The 13,733-nt window shown below is 59.0% G+C and overlaps 1 protein-coding gene across 1 annotated transcript; it reads left to right on the top strand.

Annotated features, from left to right (window-relative positions):
- The first annotated feature begins 3,098 nt into the window (after window positions 1-3,098).
- On the top strand, window positions 3,099-11,368 carry UBXN6 (UBX domain protein 6). Its single transcript, XM_007460529.1, has 9 exons — window positions 3,099-3,256; window positions 3,726-3,790; window positions 4,853-4,981; window positions 8,367-8,464; window positions 9,019-9,094; window positions 9,805-9,889; window positions 9,997-10,347; window positions 10,496-10,644; window positions 11,213-11,368. Exons 1-9 carry the CDS (start codon window positions 3,169-3,171, stop codon window positions 11,336-11,338), a joined length of 1,167 nt encoding a protein of 388 aa, XP_007460591.1. The 5' UTR covers window positions 3,099-3,168; the 3' UTR covers window positions 11,339-11,368.
- The last annotated feature ends 2,365 nt before the right edge of the window (window positions 11,369-13,733 follow it).

Here is a 13,733-nt window from a genome sequence, read left to right as displayed (position 1 = left end):
GGGGGCGAGGCTGGAAGGGGCGGGGCTGCAGGAAGTGAGGGGGTCCTTGGAGAGACCCTAGGGGGTTAGGGCGGGCGGTAAGGGAGAGGCTGGGGATGCGGAGAAGGGGCCCTGAAGAGGCATCGCATAGGGTTTGGGGGAATCTAGGTGACCAGAGATTGGGGACTGAGCCTGGAGAAACAGGTAGAGCTGGGGTCACAAAAAGTCGTGAGGCTTAGACTCTGTGGCGATAGGGGTCTGGGCCTTGGTTCTGGAGCAGGAGGGAGGACGGGTGGAGGATCTGGAAGGCCGGGGAGCCTGAGGCGTTGTTGGAAGGGTGGTCAGGGACTTGGGAGGTGCGGGTGAACTGGTTGGGTGGTGGGTGCTGCGAGGGGTTGAGGAAGGTCTGGGAGGAGAAGGGAGGCAGGTGGGTGGAGCTGGGGAGCTGGGGGAGTCTGCTACCGGAAGGAGGTGGGGGGCCTCGTGGGTGATGGCTGAGTGGCCTGGAGGTCCCGAGGGTGACCTGGGAAGGGAGGGGAGGTGGCCTGCATTTCCAGGCCTCTGTGACTTATCTGGGGAGGACTTGGAGAAGAGAAAGGCCTGGGGCCACACTGGAGACTCCATGGGCAGGCGTGAGGGGCCAGTGCTGTGCAGAGGATAGTGAAGAGCTGGAGCAGGTGAGGATGCCAGACTGAGGGCCGGTTGGCTGAGAAGGAGGCTCCACTGGGGGGGGATGGGATGAGAAGAGGGAGTTCAGGAGGGGCTGGGGCTGCTACCAGGAGCTACAGAGGGGGCTGGGGGACCCGAGGGGGTTTAGGATGGGGAGTGACTGAAGAAAGAGGTCAGCCCGGGGAGGGTTTTGTGAGGCATAATGGAAGGGATTGTGAAGAGGTCAGGGCTGGGAGGGGGTTGGAGAAGAGGCAGGCAGGCTGGCAGGAAGGGGTGGTGAGGGCATCATGAGGCAGTGGGGGTGGGTGAGGGAGAGTGGGTGCGTGGCAAGGACATCAGGGCATCTGTCACAAGGATTGGGGGCCCCTGGGGTTCTTGGGAGGGGACAAAGGAGTAGTGGGACAAAGGAGGCCCATGAGGGTCAGATCCATGAGTACGGGAGGGAAGTGCAGGTCCTGGGAGCCTGGGGCGGTGACAGGGAGAGGAGGGCACCTTAAGAGGGGCCCAGGGAGAGCCGTGGGCCAGACAAGGGGGTCCATTCATTTGTTCATCAAGTAGTGGGTAGAGGTGGGGGGCTGGTGCAGCTGGACTGTGTGTGACAGTAAGGAGGTGGGGGCTGATGGCTGTGTCAGACTGGAGGCCGGGGAGGACAGGAGAGGGGAGTCACATGGAGATCCAAGCTTCTGTGACGTGCCTGGAGCCGAACTGGAGACTCAGGGTGCGTGCGAGGGTGTGTGTCCAGCACTGTTACAGCATGAAAATCCCTGCCCTCTCAGGGCTCACGTTGTAGTGGGGAGAGGTGGGCGGGTAGAACAATACATAAACGATGAAAGATCGGCCCTGAAGAAAAATAAACAGGGTCCAGAGAGTGAGCCATGTGGGTGACTGTTAGGTGGTCTGGGAATGCCTCTGTGAGAAGGTGACTTTTGAGCGAGAGCTGGATGAGGTGAGACTCAGCCGTGCGGAAATCAACCCCTGTCTCTCTGTCTCTGTCTCTGTCTCACACACACACACACACACACACACACACACACACACACACACACACAGTTGAAGCGGTGCCTGTCCCTCCCAGGCAGAACACTCCAGGCAGAAGGCACAGAAAGTGCAAAGGTCCTGTCATAGGAGGTTGGGTCTGTGTGAAGAACAGCAGGGAGTTTAGATAGGAGTGAACAAGGGAAAGGGGCAGGTTGTGAAGGGCCTGTAGCATGCGGAGGCTGCAGGATCCTGTCCTGCATGGGATGAGAGGGCTTTGTGCAGAGGAGTGACTGGGTTTTAGAAGGATCCCTCTGGCTGCCCAGAGGAGCCATGAAGTGGGTGAGTGAGGGGTCTTGGAAAAATGGCGTTTTTATGGAAGGACGGGGCTAGGGTGGCACTACGTGACTTGTCTTTTCTTCAACCTGAAACTCTCAGCTGTTGGGAGGGCTGGAGAGAGGGGCTGGGATGGGCAGGAAGCTCCCAGAGGCCTGGGGACAAGAAAAGAGGGCTCCCCGGGTGTCTGAGCAGAGCGGGAAGCATGAGAGCCATGAACTCAGAGCCTTGGCTCCTGAGAAGGTTCTAGATATATAGCACAGATGATTCCAACTACTGGCATCGGGAGAGGGTCCTGAGGAAAGGAGGAGGGTGAGGCAGGTGAGTCAGACCCTGGTGGGAAGAAGCCCATCTCTGCTGGAACGTCAAGGCCAGGTCGTTCTCGAGCTAGGTTGGGTTAGGAAGCTGCCCGTCCCGTGGGATGATCACCCTGCCTACTTCCCAGGGTGGAGGGGAGATTAAACCAGATCTTTGTTTGTTTGGGGTTTTTTTTGGCCTTGCTGCGCAGCATGCCGGATCTTAGTTCCCTGACCAGGGATGAAACCCGAGCCCACGGCAGTGAGAGCACCAAGTCCTAACCACGGGACCAACAGGGAAGTCCCTAAACCAGATCCTTGTAACACACTCCACGCAGGGCCTGCGTGCGGCCTGACCCGCTGCCCGAGCTTCCGTGACCCTCTGAGGCTTGTGAAAGGGCATCTGGAGCGCTCGCTGGGAGGCACGTTGCCATGCGTAATAGACGCGCTGAGCGACAGCTAGCTCCTGGTCCACTGTCCGGCACACAGTAGGCGCTCAGTAGATGAAGCCTCCGTGTCTCACCCTCGTAGACAGTAAGGGTGGAGCCTCTCGCTCAGGGAAGGGGGCGAAGAGCATCAGCCCCTGTGGACGGTAGGTGTGCCCTTACCTCGCCTGACAGATGATGACTCCGAGGCCCAGGCCGGTGCAGGATTTGTCCAAAGTGGCAGGCAGGCGGGGAGCAGAGTCACCGTCTGCCTCCCGAGGCTCCTCCATCTACGTTAGACCCGTCTGGTGGCCGTGGTGGCCCCTGGGGCGGAGGCCCATATCTGTCTGCTGGGACAAGAGCTCTTCTGTCTGCCCGCACGTCACCTCACGGTCCCTCCACATCTCCTTAGGGAGAAGGCCGCCAAAGAAAAGCCCAGCAAGCCGGCGCTCCGGCAGCCCCGCCAGGGACCTACCGATGAGGCGCAGATGGCGGCCGCGGCGGCCCTGGCCCGGCTCGAGCAGAAGCAGCCCAGGGCACGGGGCCCCACATCACAGGAGTCCATCCGGAGCCAGGGTGAGCCTCGGCCGTCCTTGGGCCACGGGGGTGGGGATGGGGTGCGGTGGAGCGGGCCTCTGCCCCTCTGTCCTTGAGGCTGATCCTTGACTTTTCATGCGTTCCAGGTCCTGTGCTTGGCTCTGGCTGAAAATAATTTCATAGCCAGCGATTCGGGTTGGGAGGAGGGTTTAAATCACAGCTGTGAGCCAGTCCACAAAGGGGCCGTGCAGGTGGAAAGGCCAAGGGGGCTGCTGTGGTCTGGGCGGCACGGATGTCAGGGAGGATGTCAGGGAGGTTGTGGAGGGGAGCGTTGGGACTCAGAGGAGGAGGGGGAGCACGTGGCCTGGTGCAGCCTGGGGGCCTGGAGAGGTTGGCGGGCTGGGAGGACCTTGAGCTGGAAGGACTAGAATTTGACCCACACGAGGGTCCATGCTGGGGAATGGTGTGCCTGGCTCACACACTGACCCGTCCCTGCCTCTCCCTCCAGTGAGAAAGGAACTTCAAGCTGAAGCGACTGTCAGTGGGAGCCCGGAGGCCCCAGGGACCAACCCGGTAAAAGCATCACGATGGCAGCACGACACCCAAGGGGTGGCCTGGGGCGGGCGGGGGAGCTGGGAGCCCTTAGAGTGCCCGCTTGGGCTCTCTTCTGTGTTTGGTCTGATTGGTGCCCAGCCCTGGGCGGTAAGCATCTGGTGCTGGAGAGGGTGGGGAGATGCAGAAGGGACATCGGGGTGGATCGAGGTCATCTCTGGCCTCAGGATGCTGGGGATCCCTGTGGTTTAGGGTGGTGTCATCTGGGACCTGCGTGCTTGGCATCTAATGACACCAGGCCCAGGCCCTGGGGGAGGGACTGCACCTCCGTTAAGTCCCCTCCCTCCCCTGTAACCCCATGAGGGTAGGTGCTGTTACAGTTCCCACTTTTCAGAAGAGAAAACTGAGGTTCAGAGAAGTGAGGCCCGGTGCCCTTGGTCATGCACTTCGAAACCAGCAGGGGCAGGACTGGAACCCCAGTCTATCTGAGTCCAAAGCCCTTAGCCTTAGCACTGCCCTCCGCTGCCCTCCTCGGATACAGGAGGGCACCATGGAGACTGGTGTAGTCAGGGAGGCCTTCCTGGAGGAGGCAGGCCTCAAAGGAGAACTTGGCAGAAAGGGTGTTCTGCGCAGCACCACCTGTGAGGCCTCACTGAATTTCAGAATGGAAGGGACCCTGGATATTACCTAGGAATTGAGGCCCAGAGCAAGGCTGGGACTCGTCCAGGGCACCGTGACTCCTCACTCTCCCACCAAAGCCCCTCCCTCACCAGGTAGGGGGGCGGGAAGAGCAGGAACGATCAATTCAGCACTTACACCGTGTCCGGAGCTGCTCCACACTCTCCGTTCCTTACCTTGTTGAATTCTGAGGTGGTCCCTCGAGGACATCTTACAGACCAGAAGACAGGCTCAGAGGGGCTTGGCCACTGGGCCACAGTGTCCCATGGCTAATAGGCAGAGGGGACAGCATTGGGACCAGGATGTCTGGCTCCCAGGGCCACGCTCTCAGAACTGTGGCACTTGGGCGGCTCGGGTGGCCTCTGTCCACAGTCTAGGCTCAGACACCCTCACCCATCCTCACAGGTGCCCAAGCCCAAAGAGGAGGGTTCGACCCACCTGGCAGTGCCTGGAGTGTACTTCACCTGCCCCCTCACAGGGGCCATCCTGAGGAAGGACCAGCGGGACGCCTGCATCAGAGAGGCCATTCTCTCGGTGAGTGCCGGACCCGGTGCAAGAGCCGCCCCCCAGGAGCCCGGGTGGCACAGAGCATATGCTGTGGTTCTGTTCTAACCTCTCTAAAGAGGGAATACTTACCTGAGGGACAGAATTCAAGATACAGAAGGGTAGGCGGGGAAAAGCCGCCTCCCGCTCACCTCGCGGCCATTCTCCCTGAGGCAGCAGCTGTAAGTAATCTAGGCCCCTTTTCAGAGATGCTCCAAATATGTACAAACTACCGATGCATCTATATCTGCCACACGTGCTGTGTGTTTGTTTTACGTAAAAGGTAATGTACCGTTCACGCCTGACGTCGAAACTGCTAGGTATTATATCAGTGCAGAAAGAACTTCCACATTTTTTCCCCCTTAAAACTCTGTATCTGGAAATAATTTCAAACCTAAAGAAAAATCGCGAGAACAAAAAGAACACGTGAACATCCTTTAATCAGGGTGGGAGTGTCCTATTACTGTTCTGACAGATTACTACGAACTTGGTGCCTCCAGACAGCATGCCTCTTATAATTCTGGAAATTAGAAGTGGGACTTGGGTCTCACGGGGCCACAGTCAAGTTGGCCGCAGGGCAGTGTGCCTTCTGGGAGCCCTAGGGGGAGTCAGGCTGTCTGTACTCCATGGCTCCTTCTCTGTCTTCACAGCCAGTGGTGCCAGGCCAGGTCTTTCCCAGCTGCCATCTCTCTGCTTCTCTCTCTGTCTCTCTCTTCCCCCTTTTAAGGGCCCTTGTGATTCCATTGGGCTCACCTGGCTAATCCAAGCTAATCTCTAATCTCCCTATTTTAAGGTCCACTGATCAGCAGCCTTAACTCCATCTGTCACCTCCACACCCCCTGACCCATAACATACTCCCAGGTTCCAGGGATCAGGTCACAGATATGTATGTCATTCTGCCCATCTTACTCACATTTGCCAGTTGCTAACATTTTTACCCCACTGGCTCTGTCACGCCTGTTTTTCTGAGCGGTTGGAAAGCCTGCATTCTCCACAGTGACTGCGTGATGACTCATGGCAAATTCTTTCCTGACTCTTTAACCAACCCCGTGTTGATAAGCACGTAGAAAGTTTCCAGTCTTTTGCTAGTGAGGACAATATTTATGATGAAAACCTTGTCTGTACATCACTTAGAGCTGTAGGCTCCATTCCAGAAGCAGAGTTGCTGGGACAGAGGACAGCGTGTAGGGCTTTGGATAGTTGTCACCAGATGAACCTCCATGTGGGTTGTCCTGATTCACACTCACCCAGCAGTGTGTGAGAAAATACCCATTTCCCTGTGCCCCACTGTCACTGTGGGTTACCAAACATTTTTTGTCTTTACCCAAACTGATTGGTAAAAATAATATCTCAGCATAGTTTTAGTTTGCATTTCCTTTTTTAGGCTTAGGTTGGCTGTGTTTTCATATGAGAATGCATCCTTTGCCCATTTTTGTGTTGGGTGGTGGCTTTTTTTTTCTTATCGATTTATAGGCACTCTTTACATATTAGGAAAAACTAGCCTTTTGCCTATGATCTGAGTTGTGAATATTTTTCTCCAGTTGTTTACTTTTTAGAGTTGGCTTATGGTCATATGGCCATGTAGAAATTTTTAATCTCTATGTAATTCAATGTGTCAGTCTTATTTTATGGCTTCTGGGTTTTGTGACCTACTTAGGAAGGCCTTTCCCACTTCAGGATTAAAACAACTCTTCCATGGTTTTTCTAGTGCTTTTCTGTTTTGTCTTTTGTTGTTTGCTTTGTTTAATGATTAAAGCTTTGATCCCACTAGAATTATACCTGTGTAGAATAGGATGCGTGGAGCTAGTGTTATTCCTTTTTTTTTTCCGGATAGTTATCCAGTTTTCCCCAATCCTCATTTATTGAAACACCTGTCTTTTGGCCACCGTGAAATCTGCCATTATCACAAAGTAAGTCCCTACATGGATTCGGTTCCTTTCTGGATGTGTCTGTTCCTTTGTCCCCTTGTCCGTTCGTGCGCCCTGGTCCTAATTTAAACGAGGCTGCAGGCTGCCTGGGAACATCTGAGAACAGCGTTTGGAGCTGCAGCTCTTCCCTGGGTGGGTGGGTGTGCTTGTCCTGAGGAGGCTGGAGTAGGGGGAGGTCAGCCTGGCTCAGCCGTGTCCTGAGAATGCCCCCATCTTACTGCTGCTTCTCTGCAGACCCGATTTCTCTGCCCTTCCACATATTTTTGTCCTACCCTGGCAACTTACTGGCAGACTGGGCTGGGTCCCAATTTGAAGTTCCCAGGAGAGCTGGCCCAGTTCAGATCAGACAACTAAGTGACACAGTGTGGCTGCTGAAGGCTCACCCCAGTGTAGCTGAGGGAAGGTAGCTGGGGCAGGGTGGAAGCCCCACAGCTGCCTTCCAGGAGCTGTGGCTGGGCTTCTGCAGGGCTGCCCAGGGGTAGATCTGAGGGGGCCAGGTCTTCTGTGCTCTTGATTCATCGCCTCTGGTGACCCAGCTGTTCACCCCCACCATTTTTTTTTTTCTTTTTGGCCACACCTTGTGGCATGTGGAACTTCCCCAACCAGGGATCGATCCCGTGGCCCCTGCGGTGGAAGCGCAGAGTCTTAACCACTGGACCGCCAGGGAGGCCCCACCCCCACCATTATCCAGGCAGAGCAAATGACTTTGGGGCTGACGCGGGTGTCAGCCCCACTCGCCATGTAACTAGTGACTTTCTGGGGCTGCAGAGAAACCACCACACGGTGTGGCCGTGTGCAGTGGCTGTCCAGAGCGTGAGCAGATCTGCTGCCCAGTCTTGCCCCTCACCTTAGTTTTCCATTCTCAGCCTCTCCTCGCTGGGGTGCTGTTCGCAGGGTCCCATGGGGACCGGTCAGTGATGTCTCCACTATCTTGCCTCCCCCAGGAGTGATCAGGCAGCCACAGGTCACAGACCTCTTTTGTGTCCTGTCTCTACCACCTCCGTCTGTTTCTAGAATGTCCCTCGTAGGGATGGGGGATGAGGAGGGATGGCAGGTCCGCAGTGGCTGGCAGGTCCCTGGCACTCAGCTGCTGCGCCCTTGGTGGCGCTCAGTGCTGGCGTTGGGCACCAAAGCCAGAGCGGTAGGCAAAGGTCCGTGTCATGCCGATCCAAGGGGTGGCGTAACCCGGGCTGCCATCTCCCCCTTTTCCCTAGACGTGAGGGCAGGGCCGAGGCCCCAGGCTGGAGTCATCAAAAGGGCTTTCCTCCTCCTTTTTCTGCTGTTGAGTTTGCTTCCATCCCACGCTAGGGCCTGCTGTGAGACAGTTCTTACTGTTGTCACCTGTGTCACTGCTGCCACCTGAGTGCTGAGACCTGGCTGCTTGGCTGGCATGGCCTCCAGGCCCTGAGGTGGACGCTTTCTGACTCAGCTTTCCTCCCTCCTCCCAGCACTTCTCCACCGACCCAGTGGCCGCCTCCATCATGAAGATCCACACGTTCAACAAGGACCGGGACCGGGTGAAGCTGGGCGTGGACACCATCGCCAGGTGAGTGGGTGGCCCCCTCCCACCCGGGTGCCAGCTCCTGGGCCTCCATCACGATCGGCTGAGGGGCCCCAGAGGGAGCACGGCCCTGGGAGTGAGGCCAGGCCCCACCCTTCACTCCCCCTCGCCCTTGGGGAAGGGGCTTGGCCTCTCTGGGCCTCAGCTTACCAGTGTTTAGAACGAAGAGGTTTACTGAGTCGGGGGTTTCCAACCCTGGCTTCCCTTTGGGATCATCAGAAGAACGTGAAGCAGGCAGGGTCTCACCCACCACCAACTCCTCTGATGCGAGCAGGTCGGGGGCGGGGCCAGAAGTCTGTTGCTCAGCAACCCTCAAGCCGGCTCTGGGGGCCCATCAGCTCTGGCTCTGCCTGCTCCACCCCCACCACGGTGGCTCCTTGGTGCCCTCAGGGGGAGGCAGGACCGAGGAGGAGGCCCAGTGTCGGGGGCACCAGGGGTTGGGCTCTATGGGGTGTACAGGGTGTGACGGCAGCCTTCCCGGGGGTCACTCTTAGCACGAACCGGTGTGGCTCTGAGCTGCTCTCCCCTGTCCACCCCAGGTACCTGGACAACATCCACCTGCATCCCGACGAGGAGAAGTACCGGAAGATCAAGCTTCAGAACAAGGTGTTCCAGGTGAGGGCTGCCACCAGAGTGACTTAGCCTGGGGTGGCCGGCGTGGCCATGCCTGTGAGGCCACCCAGGACCCAGGCTGGCAGTGGGAGCAGCCGGGCTGCAGCCAGCCAGTGGCGGCCAGAGTCGGCTGCAGAAGGGCCCCTGCAGGGCTTGGGAGTTGAGGTGGGCAGAAGGTGCCAGGCGGGGAGGGAGGGCTTCGTGAGCGCAGGATGAGCACAGTATGTGTACACTGTCTGCTCTCGCCACCAACCCACGGCGTGACTCGATTTTTCTTTGAATTAGCTGGGAACACATCGGCACTGGGGAGATTTTTCACGCAAACGCAGACTTCTGGTTTCTGTGGAGAAATCGCAGGGTCCTAGCACTCTGGCCCGTGGTACCCTACCCGTGCAGCTGGCGGGGCCCTGCTCTCTCCTAGGGGTCCCCACCCACATCCAGCATCCCAGGGCCTGCCTCCCCTGCTTCTGGGGACTCCCAGCCTCCGCTGTCCTTTGGCTCTTCAGTCTCCTTCACCCTGGTGTTTACCTTTTGGGATCCCAGGCCCTCTGTGAGCTCACCCCTGCAGACAGCTTTGGGGGTTCATCCTGTCCAGGGGCAGCGGCCGCTCTGAGACTGGGGACTCTGGGCCAGAAGGGCGGGGTGGGCAGTGAGGCTGGTGGGGCACGAGGAGGCCTCAAGGGTCCCGCATGACCTCTTGGCTCCGCTCTCAGGAGCGCATTAACTGCCTGGAAGGGACCCACGAGTTTTTTGAGGCCATCGGCTTCCAGAAGGTGCTGCTTCCGATCCCCGACCAGGGTAAGAGAAAAAGAGAAGGGCCGTGGCTGAGCCCAGGGGCAGGGGTGGGAGGGGCCCGGCTCGGGGGTCTCCCTGCCACGGCAGAGTGACATGCCCACGTGTCCCAGAGGGCCCTGAGGAGTTCTACGTGCTGAGTGAGGCCGCCCTGGCCCAGCCCCAGAGCCTGGAGCAGCACAAGGAGCAGCTGCTGCGCGCTGAACCCGTGCGGGCCACACTGGCCCGCCAGCGCCGGGTCTTCCGGCCCTCGCCCCTGGCCTCCCAATTCGACCTGCCTGCGGACTTCTTCAGCCTAACGGCGGAGGAGCTCAAGCGAGAGCAGCGGCTGCGGTCAGAGGCCGTGGAGCGGCTGAGCGTGCTGCGGACCAAGGCAATGCGCGAGCGGGAGGAGCAGAGGGAGATGCGCAAGTACACCTACACGCTGCTGCGCGTGCGCTTCCCCGACGGCTGCCTCCTCCAGGGTGCGTGCTGGGTGCTGGTGATGCTGCCTCGGGTCCGCTGTGCGCCGGCAGGAGCAGGCTGCTCTGGTCTGAGCTCGTCCCAGGGGAGGAGGCCGAGGGCTCAGGGGGGCTCCCATGAGCTCCAGCGCCACACTTGTCCCCCCGCCAGGGACCTTCTATGCCCGGGAGCGGGTGGCAGCACTGTACGCGTTTGTCCGGGAGGCCTTGCTGATCGACTGGCTGCCTTTTGAGCTGCTGGCCTTAGGAGGGCAGAAGTTGTTGGAGGACGAGAACCTGGCCTTCAATGAGTGTGGGCTGGTGAGTGACGGGCTCCCCACACAGCGGAACCGGGTTCTCTGGGTTCTTGTTGAATCAGCACAAACCCCCGAGGAGGGGGATGCTCTTCAACTGGGGGTGGCGTTAGGGGAAGGGGTCCTGGGGCCAGGCTCCCTGGGTGTGAGTCCCACCTTTCCACTTCCTTGCCATGTGATCTTGAGTAACTTCTCTGTGTCTACAAAATGGGAATGTGCCCATTTGTGTGTTGAGTCCTCTGTGGCGCAGAGCAAAGGTGGCATTCAAAACGCAAGGAATTACTGGGGAGGGTGTAGGAGGGGACTGGAGGGTGGTCAGACCCTGATTCAGGGAGGCCTGGACAGGAAGTCCTGACTGCTGCCTGATGTTGGGTTGGCTTCAGCCAGGCCCGGGGGTGTCCCCAAGCCCAGGTCATCATCAGAGGAGTCCCTGTTATATGAGAATGGACTGAGTGCATGGGTGTGCTGTCAGCGGCGGGGAGCAGTCCCGGCTCCAGCAGGAAGATTTGAACGTGAAGCGGGAGCTCTGTCACATAAAGGCCAGAGCGAGGCTGAGGCTTCTTACCCCACTGCAGGTGCCCTCGGCGCTCCTGACCTTCTCATGGGATGCAGCCGTGCTAGCAGACATCAGGGCTGCGGGGGCCCAGCCAGACTCATCTGTCCTGAAACCCGAGCTCCTGTCGGCCATCAAGAAGCTCTAATGAAATAAAAGCAGGGCTGGCTTCAGCCCCTGTGGGTCTGTCTCATGCTCTCTCCCTGCTTCCTTCACATTCCCCTCGTCCCCAGTCCCCCCACCACTCCGGGGCCTCCGGGCCTCCTCCGGAACCTCCTCCTGCCCACGGGCACCACAGGCACGGAGAGAGGTGCTGGTTGGCCTGTGGACGCGTGCCGAGACTGCCACCTGGATGGGGCAGCCACTAGTAGCCTGCTTAGAGAAGCCCGGGCCCAGTCCCCGTGTGCTGTGGCCCCGGTGGCTGTGGCTAGCCCTGAGGTGACTGGCACAGGAATGAGACACTGGGCCTGTCAGGACAGGGTGTGTAAAATTCTAAACCTGAATAAATAGGGTGTTTGACTAGTTTCCCGGTGGTGAGTTGAAGCCGTGGGAGGCGGCGTAGGGTGGCAGCTCTGCAGAGCCGCCAGCAGGTGAGGCCCGGCCGTGGCTCCCGGTGAAGTGACACCGCGTGGCCACCTGGGCACCCAGGAGCCCCTCATGTCCGAGGCGAGCTCTTCACTTCCCGCACCTTCCTAATTGTCGTCCCCACCGGCCTGATGAGCCAGCCCTGCTGAGCGCTTCCCAGGGCCTCGGAGCCTTGCAGGCCCCACGGGGCAAGCTCCCCCAGATGTCCACATCCTCCTCCCTGGACCTGTGAATGCGTTACTTTATGTGACACAGGGACTTGGCCTGTGATTGAGGGTGAGACGGGAGGTGGCCCTGGGTTAACCTAGTGAGTTCTAATGCGTGGAGGAAAACAGAAGGGATGGGGAGATGTGGAGGAAGGGGCCACGTGCCAAGGATTCGGGTTGGCCTCCAACAGCTGGAAGAGGGACAGAAACACCCCCCCTAGAGCTTCCAGCGGGAACCAGCCCTGCTGACACCTGATTCTGAGCCAGCGAGGCCCTTGTCGGACTTCCGCCCCCAAGAACTGCCAGTAGAACAAGTCTGGCGGTTTGCTGCAGCAGCCGTGGGGAGCCAACGCAGACGGGGACCAAGGCCTGGAGGGTGTGGGCACTCGCCCCCGGTCACACCTCTGCTGGGAGACAACTGAGCCCCTGCTCCTGACCACTCATCTGGATCATCCCCTCCCTCTCACCCGCAGCCTGGCCCCGGGCTGTGGCCCCTACTGGACCCTTGCCTTCACAGAGGCCAGTGGTGGCTGGTTCTCTGGCCACTGTGAGATTAAAGCATCCAGGCCCCAAATGTGATTGAAACAAAATTCCCTGGTAACCCCGTCAGCCACACGCGCTTTGCCTCCCACCTGGGCCGCCGGCAGCTCTGTTCTCACGTGCGGGCAGGACCCAGGCCCATCCTCCTTTGCCGCCTCATCTCTGGAACCCAGCACTGCCTCTGCTTGATACCCTGCTCTCACATCCTGCTCTCGACTCCCACCAGGAGTCGACTGCAAATTGTCGGGTGGCAACTAAAACGGTTTAAGGCGACGTGACCGCTGCAGGTAGTCACATCACAGGTGGAGTCACACCTGTGTCCTCTCCCTGTGCCGGCACTCAGCTGCACCCCACCTGCAGCAGCTCATCCTGGATGGGGCCAGGGTCCTCACCCCACAACTGAGGTGCTTGTCAGCCCCACCCGTGCGGAGCTGGAGAGGAATAGGACCCCTCCAGGAGGATTGGGGTGCTGCCAGGAGAGGCAGGCCCGGCAGGGACCTGGCCACCACATGGCGAGCTCCCTGGGGCTGGGGTCGTGTTGCTCTATCTCGGGTGCATCCACAGTCAATACTGAACCATTCTTCACAATGAGATGTCAGCCGACTCTTCTCTCTCGGGAACAGCGGCAACAAAGACAGCATGATGTTAAGGGCCGGCAGACAGGAGCCCGGTTCCGATGGAGTCTGTGAATTCTGCCAAAATCTCAGCTGCCCCAGGCCCTCAGAGCATGCTCGAACACCTCTGCGGGGCCTATCACAGCCCCGTCCGAGGGCTGCTCCAGGGCCTCAGAGGCCAGGGCTCAGCAAGCGCCGTGGCTGGCTCCACGCTGCTCAGCTTCAACACTCCTGAGGGGTGGCCTGACCCAGAGGTCGGTTCTGGAAGCCAGGATTCAGCTCCTGGAGGTTGGGAATACCTCTGCTCGCCTACCCGAGGGGCAGGAGGGATTAACCGGCGTAAACCACCTGCCGAGAAGCCCTCACCTTGAACTAGGTCAGTGGGGAGGTTGAGGATTTCACAACAAAGAGGTGGAACAGTGCTTTTGCAAAGCGTAAAGCTTTATACACATGCCACAGGTCTACGTGTGGCAGGGAGGGGGCAGCGGGGTGGGGAGCGGACACCCGACGGCACAGAGCGCCGGGCTCGGGCCCAGGGCAATGGACGCACCACTCACAGAAGTGATGTGTTTGAAAAGATGACAGACATGCTAGGTCA

The sequence above is a fragment of the Lipotes vexillifer genome, unplaced genomic scaffold, assembly GCF_000442215.2.
Source record: "Lipotes vexillifer unplaced genomic scaffold, Lipotes_vexillifer_v1.1 scaffold1011, whole genome shotgun sequence".
Taxonomy (NCBI): domain Eukaryota; kingdom Metazoa; phylum Chordata; class Mammalia; order Artiodactyla; family Lipotidae; genus Lipotes; species Lipotes vexillifer.
The sequence above is the reverse complement of the archived record's forward strand: the minus strand, read 5'-3'. Positions and strand labels throughout refer to the sequence as shown.